Raw genomic sequence first — 13119 nt, 5'->3', positions numbered from 1 at the left:
AAAACTAAAGAGGCTTTGGGGGCTTTTAGCTCTTCAGCAAAAAAAAGATCAAACATCTGAAAAAAGACAAATTAAATACACAGAGCTAAGGACAGGTAAGTGATGTAGCAATGTTAAGTGCTGGTGGAAATAAATTTAGTCTTTATGATTTCATGAAGAGCATTAAATGTGCAAGAACGCTCTCAACCATTTGTGTTTTAAATACTACATGACAAAGACCTGCTACCCTTTCACAGCATTTTGGTAATGATTATCTGTGCCCTATTCCACATAGGGAATAAACACATCTTTATGAAAGACAACTGGGATTCGGTGCCTGCTATGATGCTTCAGCAACGGCAGGGCAATGCTGAGAGCTGGAGACCAAAATCCTAACTGCAGATGGAGAAACGGGTGAGCAGAGACGCACCAGCTTCTGCTTGGCTGCGAGCTGAGCTCGGTGGGCACGCACCCAACAAGTCCTCACTCACTTCAGACAGCTGATGGAGGAAAGCCTGAGGCCCAGAGGAGGATCAGGCCCACAGGACTCTGCACACCTTCCTGCAAAGTCTGTCTACTTTGATCAAACGTGAGATATGTGAATGATTTCTCTGAGTGCAGGACGGGGAATGCATATGGCAGACGTCTGCTGTCATCAATACCCATGCACAGTGTGTTTGAAGAGGACCCCACACGCACCTAACTGCTTTCTCTAGACGTGCCAGCAGCGCTCTCAGCTTTGAATCACTTTCCTTCTGTTTCACACTAGGAAAGCCATCTTTTCAAAAGGCATTAACTTACTTAGTTTCAATGAGAATGTCTGCATTTGCTGGATTCAGCACGGCTTTACAAATCAGCTCCTGTGTCACCGGAATAGACTTGTTCATGGAAACGCACAGATCTGAGAGGTAATCCAAAAACCTGTTGGAAAACGTAAGCCAAAAGGGTATCAAGCCTTGTTGAGATCCAGACCGAAGCAATCTAAATTTCAGAAAGAAAACATTCAGAACTCCATTTTAAGATTGCAGAGTGAGACTGTTGCCCGAGGGGGAAGTTATGGCGAGTGCCAAAAAAAAGTAGTGAACTAGCTGTGCTTCCTTACTACAAGTTGGCAGGTACAGATTTTTCTCCGAAGGTTAAGAGGAAAAGGGTAATCATATACTCAGAAACTTAGATCTCACCTGGGCTCCCTATTTTTCCTCACGAGACTAACAAAAGTGTCGATCTCGGCAGCCGTGATGTGCTTCTCCAAGAGCTTGCGATTGTTATGGAGCAGGGCTGTAATAGTGTCCTCGGCCAAGACATCGTAGCCAATTTGCTTCTGCATGAAGCCAAACTGCTTCGCAATGTATTCCTTCAAAACGGAGGGAGAAGGAAGGTGATGTAAGTAATTCTTAGAAATTAAGAAAATACTCATTAACAGAAAACACTAAGATGTTTGTCGGTATCAACATCCCAAGAAGCAAACTGAATTAGAGTTGAACTGTTGTTCTTTTGAGAGAAAAAAGTGATGACAGATAATCTCAACACCTCCCTCCTTCCTGGGCTAGACACCACCAAGGCTTTTAGCCTAACCTGATACGAGTTTGTTTTTAATAAATGGCAACAACAAAAAAATGAACAGCCTTAATTCACAGGACAACTCAATGGAGCTTTTAGTATTCCTGAGTGAAGAAAGTCTTATAATTCTCCTGTTTTAACAGCAATTCCATTGTTTTCTTAAATTCCCTTTAGAACTGGTATTAATTACACTGCATACAGTCTGACAGAGATGAAAAATACCAGATAGAGTAAAACTGAGCAATCCAAGAATCTCTTGCTGACTGTCTGATCACAGCACAGCATAATAGGGTTTAATTAATGGGATGCAGCTTTTATTTTTTTGGAGCACAGGAACAATGCTAGTGCCACTGAAAGCTACAGACATATTCCAGACCTGATTCTTTCTGTAATCCTGCTGAGAGTGTCTCAGCACTCGGTAGCAAAGCCGGCATATGTGTCTGAAGGGAGCATGACGCTGGTCTCCAAGCTCCTCCAACCGCAACATCGGGCCATCACCACTGTCCGTAAATGGTGCTTGCAACAACTTGAAAATCTATAGATTTATGAAAAAAAACAAAGATAAAATCCTAGGAGACACTGCCTTCATCTGACTAAAATTAGTGTAAAAGCATTGTGTCACTGTCTTTAAATTTCTAAATATATATATATGTATATCAGAAATACACTAGTGATGAAGTTTCTTGGCCATAGAGTAGCCTGGACAGAAGCACTTGATCGTCTTATACAACACTGTGTTCTGTCATTTCTTCTATCTACAGTCCATTGCCAGGAGCCTGCTGAAAGCCAGAAACTCAAAGGATCTTTGGGTCTCAAAAATTTGGCCAGGTTTCTGTTACTAGTTTCTCTTTTCTGACAACCCTTCTGCAGGCACAGTTTAGAGAAAAATGCAGCCTACCTGCTTTAGAATATTCTGTTCTCTCATCAGTTTTTGCCGTTCTCTATTAGGTTTAGAAAATACCACTTCAAGTACGTCTTGTCCAGAATTAGTTCCACCAGTAACAAAGTAGACCAAATCCTCCAACAATTTGGTAACAGATCTACAGAACAGCCAGAAGTTGTTAATACAAGACAACAAATTCTATCTATTAAAAGAACAATGCCAGTGTAAGTTTAAACAGATCTCATAATGCTAAGTGAAAAAAGAATATTAATCAGATCCTGACCAAGATGCTGGATAAAGCACACAGGTTTGTACAGGATTTAGAATTATGAACTAATGCTCCCTATTGCTATAGCCCTACTGCTTCAGAGCTAAACTGCAGAAGACGACAGCGCTTGAGGGCACCTGTACGCTCGCCAGGTTCTATTTGTCAGCTCTTTAAATTGCCAGGAAAAAAAGTAAAATAAAAAAATCAGGTGGTAATCTCTCCCAAGGCCAAATAAAAGACATCAGCTATAGAAGTACACAGGCCTTGTTTTTACACAGCCAACTCCACGCTCTTTTTGTGTGGCCATGTACTTTTCACGGACGTTGTCAGAGGATTTGCAAGAAGTCATGTGTTCAGTCTTCACAAGATGGATTATAAATTCCCACACTCAATTTGCAAAGCTCATCAAGAAAGGTATGCTGTGGATTATTCCTCCAAGTTCACAACAACAGTTCTCGTGCTCTCATTTCACAGAGCAACAGGGAGGGCTTGACAGAATAGGTTTGAGAACCTCTGCTATGGACACGTCAACAATAAAACCATCAACTTTTTTATATATATATATTTTTCTTAAATCTAATCAAGTAGGAAACAAAATCGCTTTCCTGAAGACAATGTGCATAGATAAAAATATCAAAGAAAAAGTTACTGAGTAAAGGAAACAACATTATCTGAACCAAATTCTTGCTTTCTTACCTTCTTTCATTCTGGGTTATTGTTCCCTTTTCCAACTTGCCAGCAATGGAACCTAAAACCTTACTTGCATCATTTGCAAAATCCAAGTCCCGAACCTCTGCAGGGGAAACTGGTACTATAGCAAAAGCTTCTTTGTCCTCTTTCACTGGAGAAGTACCAATCTGAAACCCAGAGAAGTTTTATCATCAGACCAAAAGGCAGAAAACAAAGTAGTGTGATTCACATACTCTGTGATAATAAAGCAGTAGAAAAGCCACGCTCCACTTAGACGGTATGAGGCTACTGAAGTCAAACTTGGAGAACAGTACCACCCTGTGCAAGCTCAAAGGTGTTCCTAAAGCCAGAGAAACATCAGGAGAGATTGGAAAATGTTGCTGTAAACAGTGAAAAAAAATTCTCCTCTTGATGACTGTTGTACAGTAGAAATTGAACAGCGTAACTAGTAAATTACTCTGCAAACCAAAGCTTTTAGCTAAGACATTTTGCATAGGCACTATTCATTGCTGCTTGCTGTTTGACAAAGCCAGCAGCCTCAAGGGATTGGAACTTCTACCAACAACGCTTTGGTGAAAGAACCCAAGGATGTGATCATATAAAAAGGACTTACTTTAAGCATCACAGGTTTCTCCTCTTCTTTATCAATAGGGATATTGGTACTGTGAACCCAGGTGTTAGTGCAAAGGTGTCTGAGCCTGACATAAGAGTTCCTGAAAGAAAGGCAGAAGTTTCAAAGCATGAGTCAGTTCCCCAGACAGGAAATCTTCGCATTGTTCAAGTTGCGAGGTGTTGGAAGGAACAAGTGGAAAAAAAAGTGTCATCTTTATCCATGCTGCACACCCTAACAGGAGTAAGGCTCTTCTTTCCTTATTTCATTCTATAAATTCACCTTAAAAAGTCTTCTTATAGAAATGAAATAGATTCTGCTCTAAAATAGAACTGCATTTATATTTTGCTGCTGTAACCCAGGTGCTGCACAGTAACAAATTAAGCCTCTTCCAGTCCTCACATTTCCACATGCTATCGTGTATCTGAGCTGTCAGCTTCCTCCCCTGCCTTTGTATTTTTCAGCCCATAAATCCCTGATACCTATTTTATATTTTCTATACTGGTAATTTTTTGACTCTTTGTATAACTAGTCAATGTTGTACAGGCATCAAAGGTCCATTAAGACACCAGAACACGAGACATTCGTGCAACAATTTCCTCTAGCAGAAGTCCTATAGGGACAGCAGTTCCCAGACTTGGTTTTCTCAGGTATTTCTGGTAATGACACTATTTTGCATGTTCCACCTCTTTGATAAAAGATGTCAAGCCACAGTCAGACGAGCATCTTAGCCCAGGATAGGAAACAATCTCCCAGCTACAGCACAACGTTCTCTCTTCGCACAACAGTGGCAGCCCAAACGATGGAAGAGGCAGCCAGGACAGCTGCTTTTCATGGCCAGGTTAACTCCTAACTTCAGAGCATCTGATGATTCAGAGTTTTGCTTAGATAAAGCAGATGGAACAAATATCCTGTGCTTTCTCAGTGGGAATAGACAGCACAGAGCCGGCATGCAGACCGTGGACCTTTGAGGGATACAGCATCTTTTAAGTAGCAAGAGGTACCATATGAACAGGAAAGGACATGTAAACATATAGAAAATGAAATGCTAAATACTTGATGTTAAATCCTAGCTAACATAATGCAGACAGGTCACGGGACTGGCTTCAGAGGACACCCAGGGTTTTTAGTCCCAGTTTGCTCCCTGGCAAAGAAGTCACTTAATCTCAATTTTCCCATCTGTAAAATGAGGTTCTGTTACTTGTAAAGTACTAAAGTGAAGCTTCAGGCACTTGCTAAATATTTCTATATAAATTTGAGGAAGAATTTTAATTCCAAAGGATTAAAAAAAAAAAATAGTGGGAGACAGCTTTACCTTAAAATAGAATAAAATAAAATAAAAAGTCAAACTCCAAAGCAGAGAGTCAGTTGTCACAGTATGCTTAGCTGTACCTGGGGACAAGGCTGTCTCCTCCTCGCAACGTGGTAGGGTCCAACTCAAATATGGAGGAGATATCGTTTCCTTCAGGCACAGACACCAGAGAGTAGGCCATCTTCTCCTGAGCACTGCGCAAGCCTCTTCTGGAGGCATCCTGCTCAGGGTCCAGCTGTGGAAGAAGTCCCATCACACACAGTCAGACCAAGCCCTCCAGACCCACCTGCCTAGTGTTCAATACACGTGTCCTGTCACTTGCAGGCATAACTCTGAACCACTCCAAGTACCGGTTAAGACAGCTGGGCTTTAGGACACCAGTAAAACTGACGAGTAGCTGATCTTGCCAACCATTTCTTCACAGTCCCTGGTGTTAATAACTTCTGAGTATTTCTGGATCACAAACACAATAAATCCTAAACCACAGAGGTTATGTCTTGCAGACAGTGCCAGAAGAGACTCGAAATCCCCCACCATTCACCCCACAGTGCACTGGGAACTCTGACTAGTTTCAGATGACCCACAGCTGCTAAGATCCCCACCCCTGACACTACTAGCTCTTGAAATGTATTCAATGTACTGCAGTTATTACTCTAACAAAGTAATTACATGAGCTGCAAACATAAAAAATCAGCAACTCTAATTACCAACAATCTTGCTGGGAAATAATCAACTTCAGCAGCAAAAACAGGACTCTCATCTGTCAATCACAGACAAATGAAACAAAAGCTAATCAAGAAATTAGCTGTCTTGCTGTTCACACTTCAGCTTATGATGCACTCGAACATAATGATATGCTACAAAGAACAGGGCATCAGAAGTATCTTTATTTCCAAGGTGCTAGCAAATTACCAGCCTTCTTTAAGTAAAGATACTAACATCAACTAAGTAAAATGCTGGATTTTTGGATGAAAGGACAAAAAGGTAGAAAAAAATAAAGATAAACTAGGAAAAAGGAACAATAACTTTCTCTAAAACCTTTCGTAGGGAATTACCAGTTATCACTAGTCAATAAAAAAGTTGCTAAGTGACAACAGAGGAGCCAGCTGCCCATGTATAAACATCTAAATCCTAGATGTAACTTTCAAAGTGATCAAGCAACCAATTTGTCAGGTTCTCTGTGATCTTGGCACCAGTGGAAGATAGGCACCCAAAGAAGTCAGGGCTCAAGTACGTGGCTTTCAAAGTCTGGGTGGAAGGCATTGTGATCCTTCAACATAGAGAAAAGGTCTCTAACATGGCTTGTGCTCAGGATACTCTGCAGTTAGCACGTTTGTAGTCAATGAAATTGGCTGCAAAGTAGTGACATTTAAAGTCTGATTTTGCATATGGGAACAGACCGTTAGCTGTATGGAACAGAAATACATGTTGGGAGTGTGCCTTCAAGAGAAGAAGCACCTATTGAATAGAGTCCATCTGGAGGCTTTACACCAGGAGAAATTCTCTCACTTGGAATGAATCTGCACATTTCAGCTGTCTCCTTCACTGCCACAGAAAGGCAGCTGCTCTGTATCCACAATTTGTACTTCAGGAGACAACTGGTCAGTTATTCTTTCTGAAAATGAGTAGTAAATCAGAAAGTAGAAAATGGGGCAATTTAGGAAGGGTTAAAACTTCAGTCCCAAAGGTGACAGAAGCTCTCCCCTTTATGTTGCAAGAGTACTTAGCTGGCATCTCACCCATGTCCATTTAAACCCCTCTCTTGTACAGCTCACTGAGGAATAAACAGAAAACAACAAGAAAGCACAGAGCTGTGGTAAGAAACCTGCCATCCTGCAGACAGCTCCCATTTGGGTAGAGCTGGAGTCTGCACAAAGTTGGATGAAGCAGCCTGCTCCATCCTGGCACCAGCGACTGTCAAACGAGGCAGTCAGTCAGTGTCAGAAATCACTGTGTGCTGCTGATCCTATCCTTTCTGGTCTATTTTTGCCACCTAGTGGGGTAAAAAGACAGAGCAGGGAAAAACCAGCATGACTGAAGCTGGTGCATCATGCGTTATTGTTGGTACTGCACTTATTATGGGATGGATTCATTAGCATAACATCAGCAGGACAGTTGTCTGCATGAAAGACCTCGACACTGATTACCTTTCAAAAAGTTAAGCCAATAAAATAGTTCCATGTTGGATCCCTTCCCCAAACAATAGCTTTGTGGGGGGGTTTTTTGTTCATTTTCTCATTTTTCCAGTATGTTTACTGGAGTTAAGCTGTCAGAAGACCAGTGTTTGCTGCCAGATACCACTAAGAACTAATCAGGATAACAGCTCAATATCTGGGGGCAAGGGTAAGCGTTTTAATGGCCAGGCTATAATGACAAATCCTTTTAGGAGGAAAACTCCACCTCGAAGAAGATTTCAAAGCATCACAGTGCGTTTTTAAAAACTGGAGAAATAGTTATTTTTTATATCCAAAGGGAAAGCAAATCTTCCATAATACAAGATAAACAGCCAAGAAAGCTACATAAGCCTACAATCAATTCCAACTAAAAAAATGTAATCCACAGTGGAGAGTGCTGTTCATGTTTTACCTGTTTTCAACTACTGGAGCAAAGCTGTTTCCCTTTGACACCAAAGAGAAGCTTCAAAGCATCAGCACATTCAGTCTTTGACACAACAACATTCACTGCGAACAACACAGACTTGTTTCCACAGGAAAATCAGAAGAATGGCACTGAAATCATTCTCACCCTGCCATTCTTGCTCTCTAAACTCTTTCTCCTGGCTTTCCTGTGACAAACTAAAATGAGAGAGGGAACTTGTTTCTTAAACAGGTTGGTCAGACAACCGATGGGCACAACACTATGTGAATATCTCGTTAGGGACACTTGTCACTCTGAGCAACTTGCTCTTCAGACCTTTTCAAGAGAGTGCTTCAAGGAAGCAAAGGTTTAAGAAATAGGAAGACAGAGAAAGAGATGCTACAAAGAGGGGAGGCGAGGGGGTCCAGGTAATTTATAAATTCAGTTCCAAGTACATTGCTCTTCACTAAACCCTAATCCCGTTTTCAACATCCACTCCTCTGGACAGGCCTTAAAAGCCTTCAGATTATTCTCAGTTTTTTTAGTTTCTTCACTAGCAACGAAGCCTGGACCATCTACACACTGGCCAGGGAAACATCTGGGCCTGTGTCAAGCCCTCCTCAATTAGGGGCAAGATCATACTCTTGCCTATACTTACTGAGGATTGACACTCCAGGTCATCTTCCTCATAGTCAGGGTTTACCTGATGAAACAGAATCACAGGCACGTCAAAACTCTAACAGAGCTGGAAGTGGGAAACAACCACAGCGCAGTCTACACCTACTTTGTAAAACATGTACTCTATTGCTACAGCACCACCAGGCATGCAGAACAAATATCCCAGTGCAAATGGATCAGTTTCTAATAGGGCATCTGTCTATCCATTAATTAAGCAGTTCAATAATCTGCAAACATGCAGAGATTTAGATTTGAGATCACTAAAGGAGCAAGAGGGGTAGACAGCTCCCAAATTTCAGTTGGTTTGGTGGTTTTTTGTTTTGTTTTGTTTTTTAAATCCCAAGTGGAATTTCCAACTAGAAATGACTGGCTTAGCAGAAATCTTTTAGAACAAACACTATTCTAACCATGAATCAGGTGAGCAGACTCCTCTGATATATTTTTGCATGACATAACATCATGTTTTTGTTTTGGCTGATTTGCAAATCCAAGATTTACTGGAAAAGCTCTATACTGGATCACTACTGAAAAGGATTTGTGAGTGTGCATGTGACAAAATGCTGCTGTTTTCCCAATCTGCTTATTAGAAGAATATAAAATGGGATATTTAATCTGGACTTTTCCCACTGACACTCTCACATCATTAGCATGGGCTGAGACAGCCCTTCTGCCCTGCTACACACACTTACATCCAGGACAGCTTTTACTTACAGGCATGTTGACATATCAATGCTCTAAGGTAAATAAAATAAGTTCAAACATTTACAAATGTTAAGCAGCAAAACTCACAAAATTATAACCTTTGAAATTTTTACTTTTTTTTTTTTTCAATAAAACAAAGGACTTTTACTATGAAGAGCAAAGATGATTTATTTTGTACTTGGGCATCTAAGCGTTGTCTGCAGTTCTTACAAGTCTGGTTTAAGTCTGACTGCATTTCCATTCTACAGTTCCACTCAGAAATCAGTGATTCAAGAGGAACTAACAGTACTGGAATTCATTTTCTCCCAAAGGCTCTCAGCCATTTACAATTTATTCATTTATTAATAAATTCATCTGGATTCTGCTGCCCACATGACAGGATACTATTTAGAGTCTATTCTTTGCAGAATAAAAGTTATTGCTTCTAGAATTCACATAAACAGTGAAATAAGCTCGGGACTACCCCTGTACCATGGTGTTCTTTCAAATCTCTTTCACCTTGTTTCTGTGTGCAACCATCTACTTTTCTATTAATACTAAGGACCCAAACACCACTCTCCTCCCCTCCCCTGTGTTTATTTTTAGGGCAGGAAATGAAGAGATTTTCAGAAGGTGCAAAAGGAAGAAAATACCATGAAAGGAAAAGCTGAGTTCCTAAGCAAGTCCCAACACCTACCTCTGCTGCCAGGTAGTGTCCAGTAGCGAGGTGTTTGAACCTGAAAAGGCTATTCCAGTACCCTGCACCACCACGACAAGGATCGTGCTGCACCACCTACAAGGAAAGGGAAACCACATTGACACTGTACAGCAGTGACCTCACTTTTCACACACAGCATTTACCATCTATCATGGACTGGTAAGAACCACCAGAACAAGGAGCTCCAAGAAAGATGAAACAACCTCTCATATGTGAGCAACACTCAGTACAGTAAATACTTTGAGTAGACTACAATTATTTCACCTCAACAATTGATGAACATTGATTTTCTGCTCATCGTCAAGTGACAATATCTGTTTTCAAAGTCACTGAGCATGGCTAGTGCTCCATTGTAGCCTGGTGAGCAACAGCAGGAAGATTATGGTGCAAGTTGGCAGAGAAGTAACTGAAGAACGTGCTCTTGATGCACATGTGGTGTTAGGTCTTGAAACAGATAATTTAGCTTCTCGGTACAACTGATTTTTCACCTCCTGAATGCAGGTGAGGGAAGACACTTGAAAATGTTTCAAATGCAACAGTACTGGACAAAAGAATATGAAGACTGACATATTTACTCTCCAACTTCTCCTGTGGCAAGTAGAGCCTCCAGCATCAGATTATCCAATACTCCATATCAACTACTCTGTGGAGATACCTGCTTCATCAGGGAAAAATCAGCATAACTGACCAGTGCCTTTTGGGAAGGACTAGTTCACCTCTGCCCTGCATTTACCACCGGGTAACTGCGTACACACAGTCACCACAGGAGCCTCTGGTGTGTTATAATGTGTCAAAGTAACATTAATTCTAGGTAGGCTTTAAATATATATCAAAGAAAATACTTCTGGAAAGAGAATAAAACGCTTATCCACCGATACAATTTATTTTATGATTCTCACATGGCAAACATTTAAAATCATAAACTAACTCTAATCACAGCAATAGAGTGAGGACATTTTAAGAAGCCAGTGATGGCCAAGGGGTTAGTCACACTAGTAAAAAGCCAAGTAAAGAAAAAAATGGTCCAGACAAGCAATGCACAGAGAATGGCAAAGGGTTGCAATCTCCCATCAGATGAGGATATGCATGATCACACTATTCTACACCAAAAACACTCTTCAGCACACTCAGCAGGACAGCTAAAATTATTAGCTGGTGTTAAACTTTAGGGACTGGTAAGAAAATGACTTCACAGATGCTCCTCTGTCCTCTTTTTCTGAATTGTCAAGAACTTGTATTTGAGAAATACCTGCCACAGCATGAGAAACAAGAACTCGCTTTTGATTTTGCACTGAAAGCACAGTAAGAAAGGGAATTTTAAGTTTAAACTTCAAACACCAGGAAGACTTTTACCTAAAAAAAGAAATCCAGATACACATTTTTTTAAACAGTATTTGTTCCAACAAAGCCACTCCCAGCCTGGGTTACAATTCTTACCTCTACTTCCCACAGGGCTTTTGAACTGGTTGCAGACGTGGCTGACTGTCTCCCTGTCGTTCTCAGGAAGACGTGCTGCTTCTTCCTGTGCTCATCGCAAGTCAGAAACTTCTCCTGTTCTGCATGAAACAGTCTCACCACATCCCCCTGTCAAAGCCCAGACAGCATGGTCAAAACAGGCACTACCCATCAGTGAAGAAGTCACAAGCAAGTCGAGTTTTGAGTCTTACCCCTTTGAGAATATCATCTTTGTTATCACTCCATTTCATGAAGAGGACTATTTTCCAGCTTGTATTGCAATTCACAGAGTTGACCTAAAGGAGAACAAAAACCATTAGTCCCAGTCTTCTGCCTGCACAAGATACTGCCACAAACTACTGTCTTATTTTTTAGGCAAATTTTTAACAGAAGTCTGCAGTCTCTGTTGGATTACTTTAGAGAAGGAAAGCACTTTCTGCATTTACTCCAGAACAACTAGCTACAGAGCTGACTTACTAGGAAGTCACTTATTACACATCTCTGTGCCACGACTTCTGACTTTGAAGGAAAGTCTTTTTTTTAGGTAGTCAAGGAAAAGAGATCAAACTCAAACCTCTGCCTAGCACCCAAAAGATAGAAGTCCCTTAGCTCTACTGAGTTGCTGATTAACAAGATAAGCATTCCTAAACAAGGCCATGAGTACCAACAAACTACTGATTTTCATAAAACAAGTCTTAGCAGCTTAGCTGAAACATACAGAGGTTAGTACGGCTGCTCCAGCAGTGCCCATCTGCCCTTACCTCATTGCATCCTGGATTATCCACAAGCTGATGACTGCTGGCATGGAGAGGTTGGCCAGCGTTGACGGGATTCAGGACTACTTTGTCTCCAATGACAACCTGTGGAGAAGCGCAGCATCAGACAGGAACTGGCAACCTGAGAAAGCTCTTTTTCTTTCTGTTTTTATACTAGAGTGATGGGAGGAAATCACCTTCTTGCAGTTTGGAAAGATGCCAGTCTGAGTATGAAAATCAGGATTCTGTTTGCTTCAGAATTTAGCTCATCATACTTAGTCATTTAGGCAGGGAAGAAAAGTCTATGCTATTGGACTCGGAGGCTTACAGAAGAAACACAGACTGTAATTCTGGTACTAACCTATCTGTTCCTTTCCATGAAGATGTTTCATTGGGTAACATTTAACAAATAATTCCTGTAGCAAAAGGTCAGCCAAATTATCATCCTCCTCCAAGATGCACTTTCATTTATAAAATCAGATTCTTGACCAGGCTGGCATCCAACCCAAGACAAATGCACTTTATTATGGACAGTAAAGGTCCTGCTCTTCCCTTCTTCTAGGGCAAAGTCTTAAACTAAAAACCAAAAAGCCTTTTCTGTAGTGAGAAGAACTGTTCTTAGTGATAAAGTGTCTGAGAACCGATGCTATTTCAAAGGAGCTGAATGGCCACTAAGACTGCAGTACCCTGTGCTTTGGTTTCACTATGTGTGTGTCTGTAGGAAAGGAGCAGTCACATCAAAACGCATGGGACTAGTCTGCAGGACAAATTATTCCTACTTGACAAAGTCACCTGTGTTTAGGTGCCAAATATATACCTGGACTATACCACACAATGCAATGAAGCTTATTACCTTCTGGTTTTAGGCAGCTTCTATACCCAGGTGACTCAGATTTGTTAAAAAAGAGGTTAAGAGATTAAAATGGTAATGCATTTAATTCTGAACCAATTAT

At 40.9% G+C, this 13119-nt stretch overlaps 1 protein-coding gene across 1 annotated transcript in view; it reads right to left on the bottom strand.

Annotated features, from left to right (window-relative positions):
* Positions 1 to 13119, bottom strand: part of LOC104523042 (inositol 1,4,5-trisphosphate receptor type 1-like) — a gene marked incomplete at its 3' end in the record, with an annotated part of 165575 nt that overhangs the window by 104096 nt on the left and 48360 nt on the right. Inside the window, 12 exon segments of the mRNA XM_029084380.1 lie at positions 781 to 900; positions 1161 to 1333; positions 1916 to 2074; positions 2438 to 2579; positions 3387 to 3547; positions 3994 to 4093; positions 5383 to 5537; positions 8538 to 8582; positions 9936 to 10031; positions 11394 to 11540; positions 11624 to 11707; positions 12173 to 12271. Coding sequence (XP_028940213.1) covers positions 781 to 900; positions 1161 to 1333; positions 1916 to 2074; positions 2438 to 2579; positions 3387 to 3547; positions 3994 to 4093; positions 5383 to 5537; positions 8538 to 8582; positions 9936 to 10031; positions 11394 to 11540; positions 11624 to 11707; positions 12173 to 12271 — 1481 coding nt within the window.

Source organism: Antrostomus carolinensis, unplaced genomic scaffold, assembly GCF_000700745.2.
Source record: "Antrostomus carolinensis isolate BGI_N321 unplaced genomic scaffold, ASM70074v2 scaffold21193, whole genome shotgun sequence".
Lineage (NCBI taxonomy): Eukaryota > Metazoa > Chordata > Aves > Caprimulgiformes > Caprimulgidae > Antrostomus > Antrostomus carolinensis.
This window is presented reverse-complemented; position numbering and strand designations above follow the sequence as displayed.